The sequence below is a fragment of the Bufo bufo genome, chromosome 1 (assembly GCF_905171765.1).
Source record: "Bufo bufo chromosome 1, aBufBuf1.1, whole genome shotgun sequence".
NCBI classification, from domain to species: Eukaryota; Metazoa; Chordata; class Amphibia; order Anura; family Bufonidae; genus Bufo; species Bufo bufo.
Genome location: NC_053389.1, coordinates 608,323,710 through 608,345,158, shown reverse-complemented (window position 1 = coordinate 608,345,158; position 21,449 = coordinate 608,323,710). Strand labels below are relative to the sequence as shown.

The 21,449-nt window shown below is 43.4% G+C and overlaps 1 protein-coding gene across 1 annotated transcript in view; it reads left to right on the top strand.

Annotated features, from left to right (window-relative positions):
- Window positions 1-4,159: 4,159 nt before the first annotated feature.
- Window positions 4,160-21,449, top strand: part of LOC120986160 (stimulated by retinoic acid gene 6 protein-like) — an 87,796-nt gene continuing 70,506 nt past the window's right edge. Inside the window, exons 1-2 of the mRNA XM_040414552.1 lie at window positions 4,160-4,188; window positions 9,577-9,673. Coding sequence (XP_040270486.1) covers window positions 4,163-4,188; window positions 9,577-9,673 — 123 coding nt within the window. The 5' untranslated portion in view covers window positions 4,160-4,162. The remainder of the gene's footprint in view (window positions 4,189-9,576; window positions 9,674-21,449) is intronic.

The window sequence follows — 21,449 nt, the reverse complement described above, 5'->3', positions numbered from 1 at the left end:
CCCTCACTTGTTGTCTGTGTGGTGTGGGTTTATGTTCTGGGTGTGTTAAGCATTTTGTTGGTTGTTACATGTCTGGGCTTTTGTTGGTGTTGGTCCCTGCATGTATGCTATACGTCACCCGGTATGTTGATACCTCCGTGAGGGGGCTGGTTTCCCGGAGGGGTTAACCATTAGTCTGTATGCAGTGCTGCCTGCGGCTGCCATGCTCCTTGCGGCATGGGGTCCAGGCAGTATCAGGAGTGCTGCCCCAGACGAAGCATTATGGCGAAACCCGGGTCGGGCAGCATACATTGTTTTTAAACACGATTTTATTCCTGTGTTTTTTGTAAGTACAATAAACCCTTTTCAATTGCAACCACTGGTACGTACTTCACCATCTTTGCGCCTTCCTTCCTTTTTTGAGCCTTATGGAAGTGTGAGACGGGTGATATCTTGGAGTGACGCTCTCCTGGTAGGATCCTAGTTCAGACAAAGATCTTCTGAATTGACGGCTTCTGGTCCTGACCTGCCCTACAACCTGAGCTCCTTGACTAAAGGCACACCTGTCTCTCTCTATGCGCATTACAAGTGATCCTTGTGAGTATATCGCATACATCTGATGCGACAGGTGTCTGAACATACTACACCATAGTGCGTTTTTTCTTTCACTGCATTTTAGGTTTCCATGCATCTGTTGAAAATCTATGATTGAATGTGGTCCATCTAACTGAAGATTTTTCCGAATGTAAGAAAGAGAAAATAATAGGAACATTTAAAAGAATCCTCTCTTGCAGCGCAATCCTTTCTCCTATCACAGTATCAGGAGTGCTGGATACCTGTGTGTGTGTGTTGTCTGTACGGTGTCCTGTTTGGTGTGTGGGCACCTGTACTTATGCTCGGGTTCCAGTTGTCGTGGCAGCGGCAGGTAAGTGAGTTTTCCGGTGTTCTTACCTGCCGATCCAGATGCTGCATATGGTAATTTCCCTTCCACCTGTTACTAGGCAGCTGGAGACTCCAGTTTGTCTGAGTCCCTGAGGAACCGGTTGTCTCCTATTCCTGACCCCTATGGCAGGGACCTTTAGGGTCAGCAGGATCCAGTGCATGAGCCCTCCCACCTTCAGGGTTTGCTCATGTGGTCAGGATTAGGGCGGTTGTAGCTTGTGGCCTGCTCCCTTCATTGTTGTCTGGCCTAGTAACAGTTCCCATTATACGGTGGGGGGTTTCCCCCACTCCCCACCATGACATTACTTTCTTTAAGACTAAAGTTTATGTGCCAATAAAGGCTGTATTAGAAAGCCCGATTTTTTAACTTGTCAAAAATTTGATTTGCCCGATTGCTCATTCATCGGCAATCCGTGGCGGTATTAAATTGCCAGATGATCACTAATGAGAGTTACTACGAACGCTCGTTAGAGATCATCTGCCTAAAAATCGGCAGGTGTAATACAGGCTAAAGATCAAAAAGTTACAGAGGTCTACTTTGGAAATTTTTGAAGCCTGAATTTCGGAGTGAATGGCTTGATAAATTCCCCCTCAATTAGTATTAAAGAAATATCAAAATAGTACTATTAAACATTATTACTATTCGAAGCAAAATGGTGGGTGCACACATAGGCCCTGATTCATCAAGACCGGCGTCTGCTATGCCGGTCTTGATTGAGCCTGTGCAGTCGATGATGAGGTGTAGACCTTGTCATAAATTACATTACTCCTCTAGCTCTCCATGTGCCAGAATGAAATCTACGGCAGCTTGGAGCTCCAAGCTGCCGCAGATTTCAGTCATTATTTACACCAGGGCGGATGGGCTTTGGGGCGGATGGGCTTTGCCCTCACCATGCCAGCTTGTCATAACATTGGTGAGGTCAGCATTAAATGTCAATTACAACTAGAAAAATCACAATGTGTAGGGGGAATAATGAAATATTGGAGCCAAAGTCAGAAGTGTATCCAGGAGAAGCAGAAGTCTTTCCTTTAGGCTGGTTTCACACAAGTGAGTTTAACGCATTCAACTCCCGTATTGACCTCCCTAGCACTGATGGGGTCGCATATTGATTTATGATGCTATGTAACCCTTAGAGTTCTGCAATGTATTGTATAACACTGACTGCATTCTGTATGCATATAGGCTAGCTCTAAGGGTTACATAGCATCATAAATCAATATAATGCTATGCGACCCTATTAATGCTAGGGAAGTCAGTACAGGAGCTTCCGCAGACACACGCTGCGAGTTCAATGCGTTGAACTTGCTCGTTTCAAACCAGCCTTAGGGTACTTTCACACTAGCGTTTTAGTTTTCCGGTACTGAGATCCATCATAGGGGCTCAATACCAGGAAAAAAACGCTTCAGTTTTGTCCCCATTCATTGTCAATGGGAACAAAACTGAACTGAACAGAACGGAATGCTCCAAAATGCGTTCCCATGCCGGAGAGCAAACCGCAGCATGTTGTAGTTTGCTTTCCGTCCTAGGATATGGAGCAAGACGGATCCGGCATGACCCCCAATGCAAGTCAATGGGGGCGGATGCGTTTTCTGCCAAAATCTGCCACAATAGAAAACGGATCCGTCCCCCGTTGACTTTCAATGGAGTCCATGACGGATCCTTCTTGGCAATGTTAAAGATAATACAACCAGATCTGTTCATAACGGATGCAGATGGTTGTATTATCAGTAATGGAAGCGTTTTTGCTGCACTCCTGGATCCAGTAAAAACGCTAGTGTGAAAGTAGCCTTAGGCCTCTTTCAGATGGGCGTTGCGGGAAAAGGTGCGGGTGCGTTACGGGAACACCCGCGATTTTTCAGCACGAGTGCAAAACATTGTAATGCGTTTTGCACTTGCATGAGAAAAATCACGCATGTTTGGTACCCAAACCCGAACTTCTTCACAGAAGTTCGGGCTTGGGATCGGTGTTCTGTAGATTGTATTATTTTCCCTTATAACATGGTTATAAGGGAAAATAATAGCATTCTGAATACAGAATGCATAGTAAAAAAGGGTTGGAGGAGTTAAAAAAAAATATAATAATAATTTAACTCACCTTAGTCCACTTGATTGCGCAGCCGGCATCTCCTTCTGTCTCCTTTGCTGAACAGGACCTGTGGTGACGTCACTCCGGTCATCACATGATCCATCACATGATCCATCACCATGGTAAAAGATCATGTGATGGATCATGTGATGACCGGAGTGACGTCACCACAGGTCCTGTTCAGCAAAGGAGACAGAAGGAGATGCCGGGCTGCGCGAGCAAGTGGATTAAGGTGAGTTAAATTATTTTTTTATTTTTTTTAACCCCTCCAGCGCTATTTTACTAAGCATTCTGTATTCAGAATGCTATTATTTTCCCTTATAACCATGTTATAAGGGAAAATAATAATGATCGGGTCTCCATCCCGATCGTCTCCTAGCAACCGTGCGTGAAAATCGCACCACATCCGCACTTGCTTGCGGATGCTTGTGATTTTCACGCAACCCCATTCACTTCTATGGGGCCTGCGTTGCGTGAAAAACGCAGAATATAGAACATGCTGCGATTTTCACGCAACGCACAAGTGATGCGTGAAAATCACCGCTCATGTGAACAGCCCCATAGAAATGAATGGGTCGGTATTCAGTGCGGGTGCAATGCGTTCAACTCACGCATCGCATCCGCGCGGAATACTCGCCCGTGTGAAATGGGCCTTATAGTTCTCATTCCCGCTCAACCCACAGCTTTAAAAACTGCTACAAAAACCCGTGTGAACCCACCCTTATGATATTTCTTGGTCCAGTATTTTCTACTGCCAATTCTTCAGAATGACCAGAGAGTATGGGGAGAAATAACAAACCATGTGCCATACATATGATGTCCTTCTCATAGATAGATGTAGTTGCGTCAACCCTACAACAGTTTAAAATCTCATTCAATATTTTGTCTCAGTTTTTGTAAGTAAAAAACATGGAAGAGAGAAATCTTTCCATTATAATTTTATTTTACGCAATTAATCGTACCACAAGAATACACAAAGCCCTTGTTACGGCATATGTAATGAGTGTCACCCAGTGTGGGCACGTTTTAACAAATCATTCTGGAAATGTTTCCTTTCCGGCTGATAACACCTTCCCTCTCTTACTTTTCACCTGGCTGAAAGTATATTGCAGGCACACCTTATGACCCATTAGTGCAGCAGCAGCCGGAGACCCATGGAGTCTGTTCCTGCCTATGAAAGGTGAGACGAGCTCATTGAATGACAATGTCATTGTGATGGAACCTGCAGGTATTACATTTACGATAAATATGTTTTCTTGAGTAAGAACTTCAGGAACATGCCGTAGTGTGCTTCATATGCCCTCAAAGCTGGACCGTCTTACGGAAGATACATGTCCTTATTCCATGTGTTCAGCATTCATCACAGAACATACTGAGATATTACGTGGCCTACGTTAGCAATTTTTGCTGTCTTGTTGGATCCAGCCCTGAAGATGATGACATGGTTCCTTGTATTATATTAAAAGTGTCAACACTTTATTAATGTATTATTATATGCTGGATTTAGGGTGCTGCCACAGGTTGAGGTTTTTCCTACAGTTTTTGAAGCCAGAACTCGGAGTGGATCCAAAAAAATAGTTTCTGCACTTAATACTTTCTCTCCTTTTTTGGTCCACTTCTGGTTTTGGCTTTAAGAACTGCATAAAAAATGTGACCGTCTGGCAGAACCCATAGGATAGTGACCGCACAGTAAATTCCATGCAGTTAGATTGTGATTCTTTTACATGTTCTTATTGGGGCAGATTTACTAATGCTATATAGATGGTGCAAACTTAGTGGCTCAACCTGGATGATAAATTTTATGCACGTCATTTTCTTGTATAAAGAGAAGTTATACGACTATTCAAAATACCTTGAAAACGATACAGACAGTATTTGCCAATAGTGCTGTGTGTAGTATTTTTCTTTCCATCATATATGATAGAATCTCCTTACAGTGGCTCCTGATAGAAATCTGAGCAAAGCTTAAGCGTGGAATCTGCCTAAGGGCTCATGCACACGAATGTATGGGTTCCGTTTCCGTATTGCGGACCGCATATGCGGATCCAAAATAAACGGACACCGTTCCGTGTGCCTTCCACATCACGGATGCGGACCCATTCACTTTAATGGAGTGCTTCTGTGGGGTTCCGTTCCCTACTTCCGTTCCGCAAAAAGATAGAACATGTCCGGAACGGAGGGATGCAGACCCGTTCAAGTTGAATGGGTCTGGATCCGTCCCGGAGGCTTCACGAACGTTCTCCGTGCATTGGGGACTGCAAATTGTGGCCCCAATGCACGGAACGGGACACATACGTTCGTGTGCGTGAGCCATAACTCATACATGGACATCACCTCTTCTGTTATACCTAATCATTTCATGTCTTAGGAAGACCTGGGATCTAATTTGATACTGTGGGAAAGACACACTGCTGATTTTATATGCACTCATTTTTTAATGCTCTCCCCCAGTAGGATGCACAGAATACTAATGATCAGTCACATACATGTTCATTCCTCCATTATATATCATAGTGTCATGGGTGTAACTATAGCTGTAGCAGCCAAAGCAATACTTTTGGGGTTCATAGAATAACATAGTCTGCTTACTGTAGGTGCAAAAAGTGCAGCGTGATGCAGGGGCATGTACGAGTGTGTGGTCAGATGGTAGTAGTAGTTCTCATGGTTCCAATGTTCCTGGGCTTGTGCAGTGATTGGAAGGGTGCTCTGTTCTTCCCTTCAGGGCACACTTTGATTCTGGGGTTCTTCTGCTTAATGGTAGTTTGAGGTGCAAGTCAGAGTCCAAGTTACTGACGCCAAAATACATTCTTTTGTATTTTGCAGTGTACCGCTACTCTGTAGTGGGACATTGCAAATGTCCTTCATCTTCACGAAGTTTGATGGCTTTCTTTTGTCTAGCTCCACAATGTGGATCCTTTGTGTAGAACAGGGAGCAGCAACCTCCCACACTCCAGCTGTTCAGAAACTACAACTCCTTTCATTCACTTCTATGGGAGTTAGAAGACCAGTTGATCATGTTTGCATGCTGGGAGTTGTAGTTTCACAGCATCTGGAGTGCCGAAGGTTGCTGATCCCTGGTTTAGAAGATCTTATATATCAGGGATGCCCAACCTGCGGCCCTCAAGCTGTTACAAAACTGCAACTCCCAGCATGCCTGGACAGCATACAGCTATCAGTCTACAGCAGGGCATGGTGGCAGTTGTAGTTTTGCAACAGCTGGAGGACCACAGGTTGAGCATCCCTGTTATATATGAAATAGATTCTACCCTTTAGTGTCATGTTAAAGTCATAAGTTAGAGTCATATCCTGAGATACATGATGCGAGATGACCAGTTAAAAAAAAAAGATGCTTATGAGTTTAGGAGTTGTTTATGCTATATGTGCGTAATTGTGGCCATCCAGTGAGGGTTTTGCTAGCATGTCGCAATAATGTATTAAATTTGTGTTGTGGGAAATTGGTATCCTTAAGTAAATTTGCTGACCCATTGAAATGAATGGGTCCGCATCCTATCCGCAAAAAAAACTGAATGGACACGGAAACAAAATAAGTTTGTGTGCAGGTAGCCTTAAAATGATTGCTGCTTTCTCATTCTCTATGGTATTAAAACCGTTAAGATAGATTACCATGACGATAAACAACCAGAAAAGCCATAAAAGCAGTCGCTGCATCATGTGGGTGTCGTTGCTAGAAACCCATTCTTTTTTCTCTAGCATGAACTTTTATGTAAAGTTAATTACCCTGTTTACTAGCAATATCCTGCATTAAAGCCCATCAGGGCTCTCTGTAAATTGTAGGACAGTGGCGGATTTCTGTTGCACGCTTGTGTGGGCAATAATGAATGTATGAGGAGAACTGATGGGAGGCAATGTTCTTGTCTGAACATAATACAGTAGGATGGTTACACTATGAAAGAGTAGTATTATTAAGTGTACAAATAAATATCCAGAGACTTCACTACTAGAGGTGAGTAAACAGGTCTCCCAGTTGTAAGATTTACATAAAAATCAATAGGCAAACGTAGGAGTTGCCCAGATTTGTCTGTGGCAAGTCACACAAATGGCAAGTGCAACCATTTACTAGTTTTAGTTCTCTTGTGCAAAAGTTAGAGGACCTATTACCACTAATAACGTGTCTGTTTTAGTAAATGCTCGTTTTCCCATAAAATAAGAACTCTGGATCACCTTTTCTTATCACTTTGTGTTATCCCGTCCCTTTGATATTTCTGCTAGAAATTTATGATTAAACTGGTTATCATTCCTTTATGAAATGGGCACAGTCTGGTCCTGTTACCAGAAGTAGGGACACAACCACAACTCGTAATACCCAGTTGTCAAGTTAATTATAGGTTTCTAGGAGGAATAACAGTGGAACAATGCAATGCAAAGTTCTAAGAAAAAGTGCTCCAGAATTGCTATGCACTCTGACAAAAAAAAAACACCAAGAAGGTTTTGGAACCAAATAGAACTTTATATGTGTAATTATAATAAGGATATATGTAAGTCATTTCAATATTAAAGTGAAAGAATTGGGAAAAACTGTACAATTGAAAGTAGGCTCTAGTTCCCTGTTGGGCCGACTCTAGCCTGGATAGAAGATGAGATATGGTTGGTCATGGAGGCATACAGGTTCTGTATGGTATCCTTCAGCACATTTGCCCACAGAGGTTACAGCTGGAGCTGTAGATCCTGCACACTCATAGATTGCTGAAGCTGGTGTCCCAGCTGGTCCCATAATTGCTCGATTGGTGATAAATATGGTGACTGGGCAGCCAAGAAAGTGTTGCAATCAGGTGGAGACTTTCCTGGGATAAACCCTTACTGAAAAATGCCACTTGGAAGCCCTGCCATGAGAGACAACACATGTGACCGCAGGATGTCCTGCACATATCACTGAGCCGCTGGTGTCCCTCATATCATTACTATGGATGACCCACTGTCGTATGAGATGACTCCCCAGATCAGCACAACAGCAGTTGGGGCAGTGTGTCGCTCCACAGTAAAGGCAGGATTGAAGCGCTCACCATGAGACTTTCATACTAATACCTGACTGTCGTTGAATCCCAAACAGAACCTGGATTCATTGCTAAAGAGGATAGCAGTCCAGGATTCATGTTCATGACACCGCTGCAAAGAAAGGCAATGATGGCTGTCAACAGTAGGACACTACAAGTTTCGTTCCACTAAGCACCTGGAAATGGTCCGGGCAGAGACAGGGGTGTGTAATGAAGATGCCACCTGTGTCTGGATGGTGAACAATGAAATGTTGGGATGCTTGGGCTTGTCTGAGGATCAAACAATTCTCTCTACTGGTAGTCTGTCTGGACCATCTGGAGCCTGTTCACCATATGTGCGAGCCCTCACATAACCACAGCTCCCAACATCTCCATTGAGGTCGGGCAAATTGTCAAAACAACTTATCTCAGTCCATTGAAGCACCTCACTCAACACCTGTCAACTGATTAAAATGTCTTTGAGTGCATTGTAGAGGCCTGTCTAGCAAGCAGTCTCTCACCAAGAGGTACACTACCCAAAAGTAGTCTTTGAGATCCTTTTTATAGGGCAGCTGGGGAAGCACTTTTACGCCCTCTTGTGGCAGGATCCAGTGCCTATAAAAACCACCCTTGAAATCATTTACATATCTGCCTGAGGCATAACTGACATTTGTATGTAGGTGAGTTGTTTATTTTTTGTCAGTGAGTGTATTATAGGGAACGTAACTGTTCACTAAAACAGACAAATCAGGAGTGGTGACCGGTCAAAAGAAATAGGGTGTAGCAGTTCTACTTTATCTGACTTTGTGGTGGGTAGCACTTGGAATAGTGATACGGAGGAGAAAGACGAAATACTGGACAAGACCAAGGAACTCAGAGTGGATGAGGCAAAAAGGCACTAGTTTTACTAAACCTATGAATAGCATAAAGTTAGATCGGCTATCTAGACGGGGCTCTGGCTGAATGATAAATACGATGCAGGGAAAGATGCTTTATCTAACGCTATACAAACGATTGCTTGGCTTACTTTGAGAAATAATTTAATGCCAGAAACTTGGAACAATTCTGGTGTAAAACACAGCAAAGCCACACCCCTTTTCAGTTAAGCCATGCTTATTTTCAGACAAGGAGCAGGAACTTTCTGTAAACCTAGATGCATAATATTTTTCTGCACTCCATGAAAACTGAATAAATAAGCTCATAATAAAATAACAATATGGTTTTCCATAACAACAATTCAAGAATTATTTTTTATTATTTTTTTTAAAAGAAAACGTGGTCACCCATTGTGGCTGTTGCAGGGCATTAGCAGTGTAGTTTTGTGCTGCTTCACTGCTGGTACATGTACAAGATATATAAATATTATTTTTTAAAGATTTTTTTTCATATACAGAATAAAATAAAATAAATCATAAACCACATACAAATTATTTGAATATATCCACCCTGCCACCCACTAGGTTTTAGACATTTTAAGCTTATCTTTTTTATTTCTGTTTTAAGGTCATAATGCTCTAAAAATACAATATTAATATTAATAGTCCTTTTTAATACATGTTGTTCAATTCCTCCTTAAGCTTGACCACCTCCAATGACGCCAACAATGAAACATCGTCTGCTTGCTCCAAATCTATTCGAATGGACCTCTTTGTCCACTATTCTCTGATCCCTGCGGTAAGTTAATGTGAGAAGCCATTGTGTCACATGCTCTGCTGCATTCCAGGTTCTCTAACCCATAGGATCACCTTCAACTGAAAATAATTAGATGAACATAGAACATGGTATTTAGGAATAATCACAAATGGTGGATACAATTGGCTAGAATCTTATAAAAGCATCCCTTATGTCCTATCAGCAGCACAACAATTGGGCAATTCTGCCTCTTTGAACTGGTAGGACAGATGGAAATTTAATGAGTATTTAGCAAATTAATAAACCTTTTTTCCCTTTACTATAAAGGGAACTAACATCCCACGCAGAGTGTGTTTTTTATGTCAGGTGTGGACTAAGACATATAGTTTACTTTGTTTCTTTTATTGTTTCTGTATCTTTCATTATGCTGGATTGTTCTGGGAGGTGTAGAAGTTTTTTTTTTTATAACCCTATACTGATTTCTGAACCTATGAAGCCACTGCTGCAGCAGCCTGCTATTGTAGGGTTGACCCATGGCTCTTTCAGATGGTAGTGCCATTTTGCAGACTGCATGTACTGTACTTGGTTCAGCCATCCTGGATGCTGTTGACTACAGATATATCCCTAGTAAGTTGGGAGCTAACCTAGATGGAATTCCAGTGCAAGGCACTTGGAGTCTCCAGGAGAGATCATTATCTTCCAATCTGAGAGAACTCAAATGACTAGACCTCAAATCAGGGGGAAGGCTGTCAGGATAAGACAACATGACATCTGTCCTATACATCAATCGACAGGGGGAACACCATCTCAACCTCTCCTGAGGTAGGAATGATCTTATCATGGGGAGAAATTTTCCACAGTTCATATTTGGGGAGCCTTTAATGTGGTGGCAGACCAACTCAAGGTCCCTATAGATGGGGCAATTTAGCAGCCGATTGTAGGTAAGGAAGTTGTTCCTTCGCAGCTATCAACTGCTCATCAGTGGAGAAGAAAGCTGCATTTACATGCAGTGATACCCTCCACAGTATGGGGAGGAGTCATCACTAATGCCATCACTCTTTCCCATACAGAATCGTTGTTTGCCAGCAGCAGAGTATGTTTAAACGTCACAATCTGGTGCCGGAAAACAACGATTTAGGTTCCTACACAAACGATTCAATTACCCGATGAGCGGGCATTTCACTCCTTTATTGGGTAATCAGCGGCACCTTTACACCGCCAAATAATCACTAACAAGTGTTCCTATGATTGCTTGTTAGCAATTATCTTGCGGATTCTTGGCCTGTCTAAACGGCCTTTAAGTCAGGGCACTCATTCCCAGGAGAATGGTCACTGAATCTGGAGATCTTTCATCAGATCACTCTGAAATAGGAGTGCCAGTGGTAGTTCTCAATTCCTCAAAGTTCAATGACAAGCTGGAGAAGTTCTGCTCCCTGTGTTGGGAGGACAATCCCTTGGCTTTAGATGCTCTGTCCATTCCAAAGCAGTTAAGGCTGTGTATTTCCTTCTGTTTCCATGATGCCAAAGGTTTTGATGAAGATCAGGCATGACCAGGCCACAGTAATAGCCATGATACCATTCTGGCTGAAGATGTGTTTTTTTCCAACTCATGCAGATGAGTCAAGGCCAATATTGAAGACTTCACCCCGTGCAGAACCTGGTATCTCAGGGTACTCAGGTCTGGAGAGATTCAACCTTACAGCCTGGGGGGTTTACCAGCCCCTATTACAATCTAGAGGACTCTCAGAAGAAGTCATGAATACCTTAGTCAAGTCTAGAACAAACTCAACCCAAAAAAGCATATGCTAGAATTAAAAAGATTATTCTGGCTTGGTGTCCGGGAAGAGTATTGAATGGCTTATATCTGTCCCTAAATAATATAGTGGAGTTCCTACAGGGAGATTTAGACAAGGGACTGAGTGTTTTTACCCTTAGGGTCAAGTCCAGCTATGTCTGCGTTTCTAGGCAGATTTTTTTCTTAAGAACCTTCAAAAATTTAAAGGTTTCTTAAAGGGGCCTTTAGATTAAGACCTATAGCCTTGAAGCCAGTATAACAATGGGATATCTCTCTTTGGTACTTATGGGCCTATGCACCCATCCATTTGAACCTCTGGAGAAGGTTGCTTTTCTACTGGCCTCCACCTCAGCTAAGAGGCTTAGCAAACTTCAGGCTCATTTAGCCTTTGAGCCATACACTACCTTCCTTTCTGATAGAGTATTATTAAGATACTTACCTACCTTCCCTCCATATTTTTATTTCTTTACTTTATAATTACATACTGTCGGTGGAATGTTAGTTCCCTTTATATTTAATGGGATGGGGGTTATTAATTAGTTAATTACTCATGACATTTCTCTGCTCTACCAGTTCACAGGGCCAGAATTACCCCATTGTTATGCTGCTAGTATGACTAAGGGAAAACAGAGTAAAGTTAGAAATCCTAACTTTTGCTGAGATGGACACACATGCTGACTTCCATCCTTTAACTGCCACCAGCTGTATCTAATAGCTGTGACAGTTACAGGAATGGAGTTGCAACAGAAAGGACACACTCCCTAAAATTCCAGCTTGAAATAAATATAGCAAAGTAACTGGAGCAATGAATGGGGAGATCTCTTGAACCATGTGAGGTACAGGTCTGGTTCTAGCTTTGTTAGAAAGAAATTGTCATGTACTAAATGTTGTCTGATATTCATTTTTTTACATTAATTATTGCACAACCCCTTTAACATGTTGTTCAGTTTCTCATTTTACATTTCAAGAATGCAAAACAATTGCAAGATACAGTAAATGGGAATGATCTAAACCAATTATCATACACAATATACAATTGTTTATTTCTAAAATGCTAATTGGTATTGTACCTCATCATTTAACCTAATTCTTTATGGAAAGTTAGATATTCTAATCTGATACCTTGCTCTCTTCTAGTCATATATATGGAAATTAAATATATACAGATAAATATGTATGTACAGTATATATGTACATGTGTGTGTGTGTGTGTGTGTGTATGTATATATATATATATATACAGTCATGTGAAAAAATTAGGACACCCTTTGAAAGCATGTGGTTTTTTGTAACATTTTTAATAAATGGTTATTTCATCTCCGTTTCAACAATACAGAGAGATTAAAGTAATCCAACTAAACAAAGAAAACTGAAGAAAAGTCTTTTCAAGATCTTCTGTAAATGTCATTCTACAAAAATGCCTATTCTAACTGAGGAAAAAGATAGGACACCCTCACATGTATTCCCTCTTAAATTGGCTCAGATCTCACACAGGTATATCACACCAGGTGCACATAATTAGTAGATCGTTACTCTGCATGTTGAATGAGGCTTGCCCTATTTAAACCTCAGACATTTAGTTTGGTGTGCTCCTGACTGTTGAAGTGAGAGTGAGCACCATGGTGAGAGCAAAAGAGCTGTCAGAGGACTTCAGAAAAAAGATTGTAGCAGCCTATGAGTCTGGGAAGGGATTTAAAAAGATCTCAAAAGATTTTGAAATCAGCCATTCCACTGTCCGGAAGATAGTCTACAAGTGGAGGGCTTTCAAAACAACTGCCAACATGCCCAGGACTGGTCGCCCCAGCAAGTTCACCCCAAGAGCAGACCGCAAGATGCTAAAAGAGGTCTCCAAAAACCCTAAAGTGTCATCTCGAGAACTACAGCAGGCTCTGGCTACTGTTGATGTAGAAGTACATGCCTCTACAATCAGAAAGAGACTGTACAAGTTTAACTTGCATGGGAGGTGTGCAAGGAGGAAACCTTTGCTTTCCAAGAGAAACATCGAGGCCAGACTGACATTTGCCAGAGATAAAGTTGACAAAGACCAGGACTTCTGGAATAATGTTCTTTGGACAGATGAGTCCAAAATTGAATTATTTGGACACAACAGCAGAGGACATGTTTGGCGTAAACCAAACACAGCATTCCAAGAAAAGAACCTCATACCAACTGTGAAGCATGGAGGTGGAAGTGTCATGGTTTGGGGCTGCTTTGCTGCAGCAGGACCTGGTCAGCTCACCATCATAGAATCCACAATGAATTCTACTGTGTATCAGAAGGTGCTTGAAGAACATGTGAGACCATCAGTTAGAAAATGAAAGCTGAAGCGGAACTGGACCATGCAACATGACAATGACCCAAAACATACTAGTAAATCAACCAAAGATTGGCTGAAAAAGAAGAAATGGAGAGTCCTGGAATGGCCAAGTCAAAGTCCAGATTTGAATCCCATTGAGATGCTGTGGGGTGACTTGAAAAGGGCTGTACGTGCAAGAAACCCCTCAAACATCTCACAGCTGAAAAAGTTCTGCATTGAGGAGTGGGGTAAAATTTCCTCAGACCGATGTCGAAGACTGGTAGATGGCTACAAGAACCGTCTCACTGCAGTTATTTCAGCCAAAGGAGGTAACACTCGCTATTAGGGGCAAGGGTGTCCTATCTTTTTCCTCAGTTAGAATAGGCATTTTTGTAGAATGACATTTACAGAAGATCTTGAAAAGACTTTTCTTCAGTTTTCTTTGTTTAGTCGGATTACTTTAATCTCTCTGTATTGTTGAAACGGAGATGAAATAACCATTTATTAAAAATGTTACAAAAAACCACATGCTTTCAAAGGGTGTCCTAATTTTTTCACATGACTGTATATATATATACATACAGTTGTGTTCAAAATAATAGCAGTCAGACATCACTAACCTGATCAATCACTGTTTTTGGAAGAAATTACATTTCTACATAGCAAATTATTTACTAGACGGTGTAGTAGAATAATAGAAATCCAACAGACCCAACAGTCATGACATGCATGCTGCTGATTCTGTGTAATTGAATCACTAATTGAAAGGGGCATGTTCAAAATAATAGCAATATGGAGTTCAATGAGTGAGGTCATTCATTATTAGAAAAACAGGTGGCAAATATTGCCCTTATTTAAGGAAGGAAGGCAGCAAATGTTGTACATGCTGGTTACAGTGCATTTCTCTCTGAAATTCTGAGGAAAATGGGTCGTTCCAGACATTGTTCAGAAGAACAGCGTACCTTGATTAAAAAGTTGATTGGAGAGGGGAAAACATATAAAGAAGTGCAGAAAATGATAGGCTGCTCAGCTAAAATGATAGCAAATGCTTTAAAATGGCAACCAAAACCTTAAAGACGTGGAAGAAAGCGAAAAACTACCATTCGAATGGATAAAAGAATAGCCAAAATGGCAAGGACTCAGCCAACAATCAGCTCCAGGAAATCAAAGAAGGTCTAAAGCTACCTGTGAGTACTGTTACAATTAGAAGAGGCCTATGTGAAGCCAAGCTATCTGCAAGAAGCCCCCGCAAAGTTCCACTGTTGAAAGAAATACATGTGCTGAAGAGGTTACAATTTGCCAAAGAGCACATTGACTGGCCTAAAGAGACATTTTGTGGACTGATGAAAGTAAGATTGTTCTTTTTGGGTCTAGTGGCTGGAGACAGTTTGTCAGATGACCCCCAAACACTGAATTCAAGCTACAGTACACTGTGAAGACAGTGAAGCATGGTGGCGCAAGCATCATGATATGGGGATGTTTCTCATACTACGGTGTTGGGCCCATTTATCGCATACCAGGAATCATGTATCAGTTTGAATACATCAGAATACTTGCAGAGGTCATGCTGCCTTATGCTGAAGAGGAAATGCCCTTAAAATGGGTGTTCCAACAAGACAACGACCCCAAACACACCAGTAAACGTGCAACATCTTGGTTCCAGACCAACAAGATTGACGTTATGGAGTGGCCAGCCCAATCCCCGGATCTTAATCCAATAGAAAACTTGTGGGGTGACATCAAAAATGCAGTTTCTGAGGCAAAACTAAGATATAAAGAACTGTGGAATATAGTCCAATCATCCTGGGCTGGAATACCTGTTCACAGGTGCCAGAAGTTGGTTGACTCCTCGCAACACAGATGTCCAGCAGTTCTCAGAAACAGTGGTTATACAACTAAATATTAGTTAAGTGATTCAAAGGAAAGCAAAATCTTCAAACATTTTTCAGTTTATATAGTGAATGCTTGAGTTTGTAAAGAAGAATACAAACACTGCTATTTTTTTGAACCGTCTAATATTCACTTTTCTTCAATTTCTTTTTAGAGGAACAAGACAAATTTGATATATTTTTCTTCAGGTTTTGATTTGGAATAGAATGTGTAGTGTTCCTAATGCATTTGTGTGTATGGAAATAAAAGCTATTAGAAGGATTTTGAGCTTTATTAACTTTTTTAAACACACCGCTATTATTTTGAGCACAACTGTATATATTACACAATCACACACACAGTTGAGTCCCATTATTATGACTACCAGCATATATATATATATATATATATATATATACACACACACTCACCTAAAGAATTATTAGGAACACCTGTTCTATTTCTCATTAATGCAATTATCTAGTCAACCAATCACATGGCAGTTGCTTCAATGCATTTAGGGGTGTGGTCCTGGTCAAGACAATCTCCTGAACTCCAAACTGAATGTCAGAATGGGAAAGAAAGGTGATTTAAGAGGCTACAATTTGCACAAGCTCACCAAAATTGGACTGTTGGAGACTGGAAAAATGTTGCCTGGTCTGATGAGTCTCGATTTCTGTTGAGACATTCAAATAGTAGAGTCAGAATTTGGCGTAAACAGAATGAGAACATGTATCCATCCTCTGATGGCTACTTCCAGCAGGATAATGCACCATGTCACAAAGCTCTAATCATTTCAAATTGGTTTCTTGAACATGACAATGAGTTCACTGTACTAAAATGGCCCCCACAGTCACCAGATCTCAACCCAATAGAGCATCTTTGGGATGTGGTGGAACGGGAGCTTCGTGCCCTGGATGTGCATCCCTCAAATCTCCATCAACTGCAAGATGCTATCCTATCAATATGGGCCAACATTTCTAAAGAATGCTATCAGCACCTTGTTGAATCAATGCCACGTAGAATTAAGGCAGTTCTGAAGGCAAAAGGGGGTCCAACACCGTATTAGTATGGTGTTCCTAATAATTCTTTAGGTGAGTGTATATATATATATTTGTGGTCAGGGCGACGGCCCCTGGACGTAGGAACTAGAGCTAACCTCTGGCTGGGAAATGCCGGGAGCCCGTAGTGAGGATAGGCCTAAAAGGGGGCCTATCCTTAAGGAAGAGCTAAGAAAAAGGGAAGGGAGGGGTACCTGGCCGCACGTCCCGTCCCTTGAACTTCGTGGGGTTAATATAGCCAAGGGGCGTGGCCTCTGCCCCTCCCACAAATACAGGCTGCACGGCAGCCTTACCTACTTGTGGTCAGGGCGACGGCCCCTGGACGTAGGAACTAGAGCTAACCTCTGGCTGGGAAATGCCGGGAGCCCGTAGTGAGGATAGGCCTAAAAGGGGCCAAAAAGGAGACCCAACCATACCGTCAAACACTTATTGCACCATTACAGGGCAAGTGAACCGAAAGCATCACGGATCTCTGATTGAGGATTTGGAACATATCTGAAAAAAACACGACTACCTCCAACGTCCCATGCACCTGATAACCTGAGGAGGCATCCGGTGCCTAGATGCCGCTCCAACACAAAAGGAGTGGAGCAGACCCTGTTTGGAGTAAATATATACATACCGTTGCGACACCCGTTTTTGAACGAAAAGACCCTTCACGATGGAGGTGCGGAATATACCGTCTACATCCCAGTGACTTCCATCTGCCTTACCTCCTTGTCATGTGTACCGCCACATCGTACTTGGAGATGGTTAAATGCTGATGCAATTGAAAAAGTGTCTGGAACCAGGAATGATTCATTCCTATGTTGACTAACAAATGACCATATTACGAGAAGGTCTGAATCCTGAGAGCTACAGATTGAAACAAACAATGGTAAATCTGTTGGAAGTGCCTAGATCAGGCAACCCAAACCGCGCCCCCCCCCAGCCGACGCAACCACAACCCCCACAACGCCCTGCTGCAGGCTGATACCTGCAGGCTGTCCGGGCACCGCGGGAGCCGCAGCCCCGCAATGGCCGGAGGGCCGCAGCCCGAGACCCCCGACCCCGATGAACCCCCACCATCCGCCCAGGGCCCCAATCGGGCACCAACTGTTCCTGGTGGCAAAATACTTACCTCTACTTATTCCCCAGGCCACACTTCCTATTAAGGGCCAAAAAGTCAGAACATGGTGCCTGCCGTCTTACCGTAGTAGTAAATTCAGTGAAGTGTAAACCCACCAGGCCTGGGGAACCATCCACAGGAATACATGGCTATTACGATTAACGAGCTAATGTGCCTGTAATAAGGACAGAACATACCCCAATACCTGCATTTGACAGAAAATGCTTAAGGTCGTGATAAACTATGTACGCTGCGCCTGTAATCGTGATAGGCCCTGCCGTGTCAGAAGACACGACAGACTTCGTAAACTTGCGCCTTATTACTGTACCTCCTACTGGAAGATGGACCGATACCCAGGACTTAGGCCGGACACCAACACCCTCAGCCCGAGCTTGTAGTTGAAGAAAGCATGCCTGGGAGAAGACGAAGCCCGCAAAGGCAGGCTTGGGATGACTGCTTATAATGAACACAATGAAGACCCAACAACCTAGAAAATAAAAGTCAGAGAAAACAATAACACGAGTGAGACTCTAATGGCACAAGTCACACGTGCGAGCTACCCCAAGAAAATTGTATTGCGAGCCACAGATGACCGAGCCATGCGAGTGGGTCTGAGGACAGAAAAGACATGGAACTTACTTGTTGTGGGACCACGCAGCCGGCCTCGACTGGCGTTGTTGTGTGTGAATTTTTATTATTTTATTTTTTTTAAACGGAGAAGCCATACGTGAGACTCAAGTGGCGGAGCCCTGCGTGAGAGACTCTAATGGCAAAACACATATGTAACCCTAAAAGGGAGAAGCCAAGCGTGAGAGACTAATGGCGGAGTCATATGTGTAAAAACTAAACGGAGAAGCCATGCGTGAGAGACTAATGGTGGAGACATATGTGCAACACTAAACGAAAAAGCCACGCGTGGGAGACTAACGGCGGAGTCATACGTGTAAGACTAAATGGAGAAGCCATGCGTGAGACTCTAATGGCAGAGACATGCGCAACCCTAAAAGGGAGAAGCCCTGCGAGAGAGACTAAAGGCGGATTCATATGTGTAACACCAACAGGGGAGAAGCCGTGCGTGAGAGACTAATGGCGGAGTCATATGTGCAACACTAGACTGGAGAAGCCATGCATGAGAGACTAATGGCAGATTCATACGTGAAAGACTAAAACGGAGAAGGCATGCGTGAGACTCCAATGGCGGAGTCATATGTGACCCTGAAGGGGGTAAGCCATACGTGAGAGACTCAAATGGCACAGCCATGCGTGAGAGAATCTAATGGCGGAGTCATATGTAACACTAAAAGGGAGAAGCCATACGTGAGAGACTTTAATGGCAGTCATATGTAACACTAAAAGGGAGAAGCCATACGTGAGAGACTCTAATGGCGGAGTCATATGTACCACTAAAAAGGGAGAAGCCAATGCGTGCGAGACTCTAATGGCAAAGCCATGCGTGAGAGACTCTAATGGCGGAGTAATATGTAACACTAAAAGGGAGAAGCCATGCGTGAGAGACTCTAATGGCAAAGCCATGCGTGAGAGACTCTAATGGCGGAGTAATATGTAACACTAAAAGGGAGAAGCCATGCGTGAGAGACTCTAATGGCAAAGCCATGCGTGAGAGACTCTAATGGCGGAGTCATATGTAACACTAAAAGGGAGAAGCCATGCGTGAGAGACTCTAATGGCAAAGCCATGCGTGAGAGACTCTAATGGCGGAGACATATGGCGGCTTATTCCTCTTAATTTATTCACAACCACTATGCAGCACCAGTATGACTTGGGGACTCGCATAACCATGATCCTCTCCGACAATGACCTAGGACGCTAACCAGCCTACGACCATATTGCCCTCTAACGAACAACATGAAGAATGGTCACCGGGCCCCCGAAGCCCTGAGGCCCCCCGAAGCCAAGGGATTGACCTGGAAGACCTTACCGTGATGTGAAGTAACTAAACGTGAGCCCGACCTAAGGCAAATGCATAGACATTAGTGAACCGAACCACTTACATGAATGAAACATTAACCAACCGTGAAATTGAAACAGAAGGGAGAAAAACAAGAGCCAGAGGCATTGCAGTTCGCTAAGAAAAGACCCTTGTCGTGACAAACGAATGAACAACTGTGAAACATAGTAGGAACTTACCCCTATCGGCCCACTGTCCGCTAGGGAGCTATTAGGTTCACTGGGGCGGGAGATCCATCTGCGTAAATGCGAACCAGAAGTAAAGGAGATCAGTCTGTGTAACCCCCACCGAGGAAAGAAACTTAAGCCTGAAAAGAAGCAGCTATGTTTAATCGGAAGAGCAGAATCAGAACGGTGCGCTGATAGCCCTAGCAAGAATACTGAGTAACCATGATGTAGAAATGAAAGAAAGAAAGACCGCCCCTAGATTATGGCCGACCAGACGGACCTGAATTGATACTCACCTGGTAATAGAATTTGATGAAAATGATAACGATACCGTACTGGAGGCCCGTACCACCGACCGAGGTGGAGGCCTTGTTTATGGGAAACCGAAGGCACCGAGACCCCAACGTGCTGCCGTATAAACAAGAACAAGAATGAACATCTAAATGCCCCGGGAATAACCCACCTGGTTGCGTCAGGCCGTACAACCTGCCATTAAGGGTAAACGAGAAACATGGCCTAAACGTTTCTAGGCAATAATGATGAGGACAGAATAGCCAATAACCAGGATGACGTGCCCCCCGGGCGTGCTGCAGGGTCAAGCATGCTGCTATGGCGGAGGTGTGCCAAATTTGGTGAAAGAAAGACCCCTTGGACGTACTTAGACAGAACACCATGCCGCCGGGGCGGCTGACGCGACATTGCCTGAACGCTTCAGACAAACGTGTAACACGTGACAAGTAAGACAACCTGGACGTACCAGGCAGGACCACGTGTCACCGGGGTGACGGACGTCATATTTGCCCGAACGTTTCAAGCAGACGTATAACAGGAGATAAATATGACAACCTGGACGTTCCAGACAGGACCACAAGCCACCAGCATGGCAGACATACTTTGCCTGAACGTTTCAAGCAGACGTGCAACAGTAGACAAGCATGGCAACCTGGACGTTCCAGGAGTGAACAACATAATACTGCTTGAACGTTTCAAGCGGACGTACCACATGAGAAGACGAGACACCCTGAAATCCAGGACACCGTGCCACGAAGTGGCGGACGAGACTTTGCCTGAACGCTTCAAGCAGACGCACCACAATAAACAAAACGACAACCTGGGATTCAAGGCCGGACCACATGCCACCGGAGCGGCGGACGCAACAATGCCTGAACGTTTCAAGCAGACGTACTACAATAGACAAAGTGACAACCTGGAAGTTTTAGGCAGAATCATGAGCCACCGGGGTGGCTGACAGAATAGCGCCCGAACGTCCAGCAGACGAGCAACGAGGGAGAGAGAGAGAGAGAGAGGTATGACAACCTGGCCGTGCCACGAGGAACCACATGCCATGGGTGCGGCGGACATTACATATGGAACGTGTGAAAGTGCCTGCGGCCAAACCCCTGTGACCCATACCATACCCGTATAGAAGACAGGACGTACCACCTACTGCCAGTCAAGAATCCTTGAACCGGAGTGGAGCGTCAGATAGCCGACCAGAAGCAGATACTGCAATATGATGACGCAAGACAAAAAGATAAGGGTTTTTTTTTTTT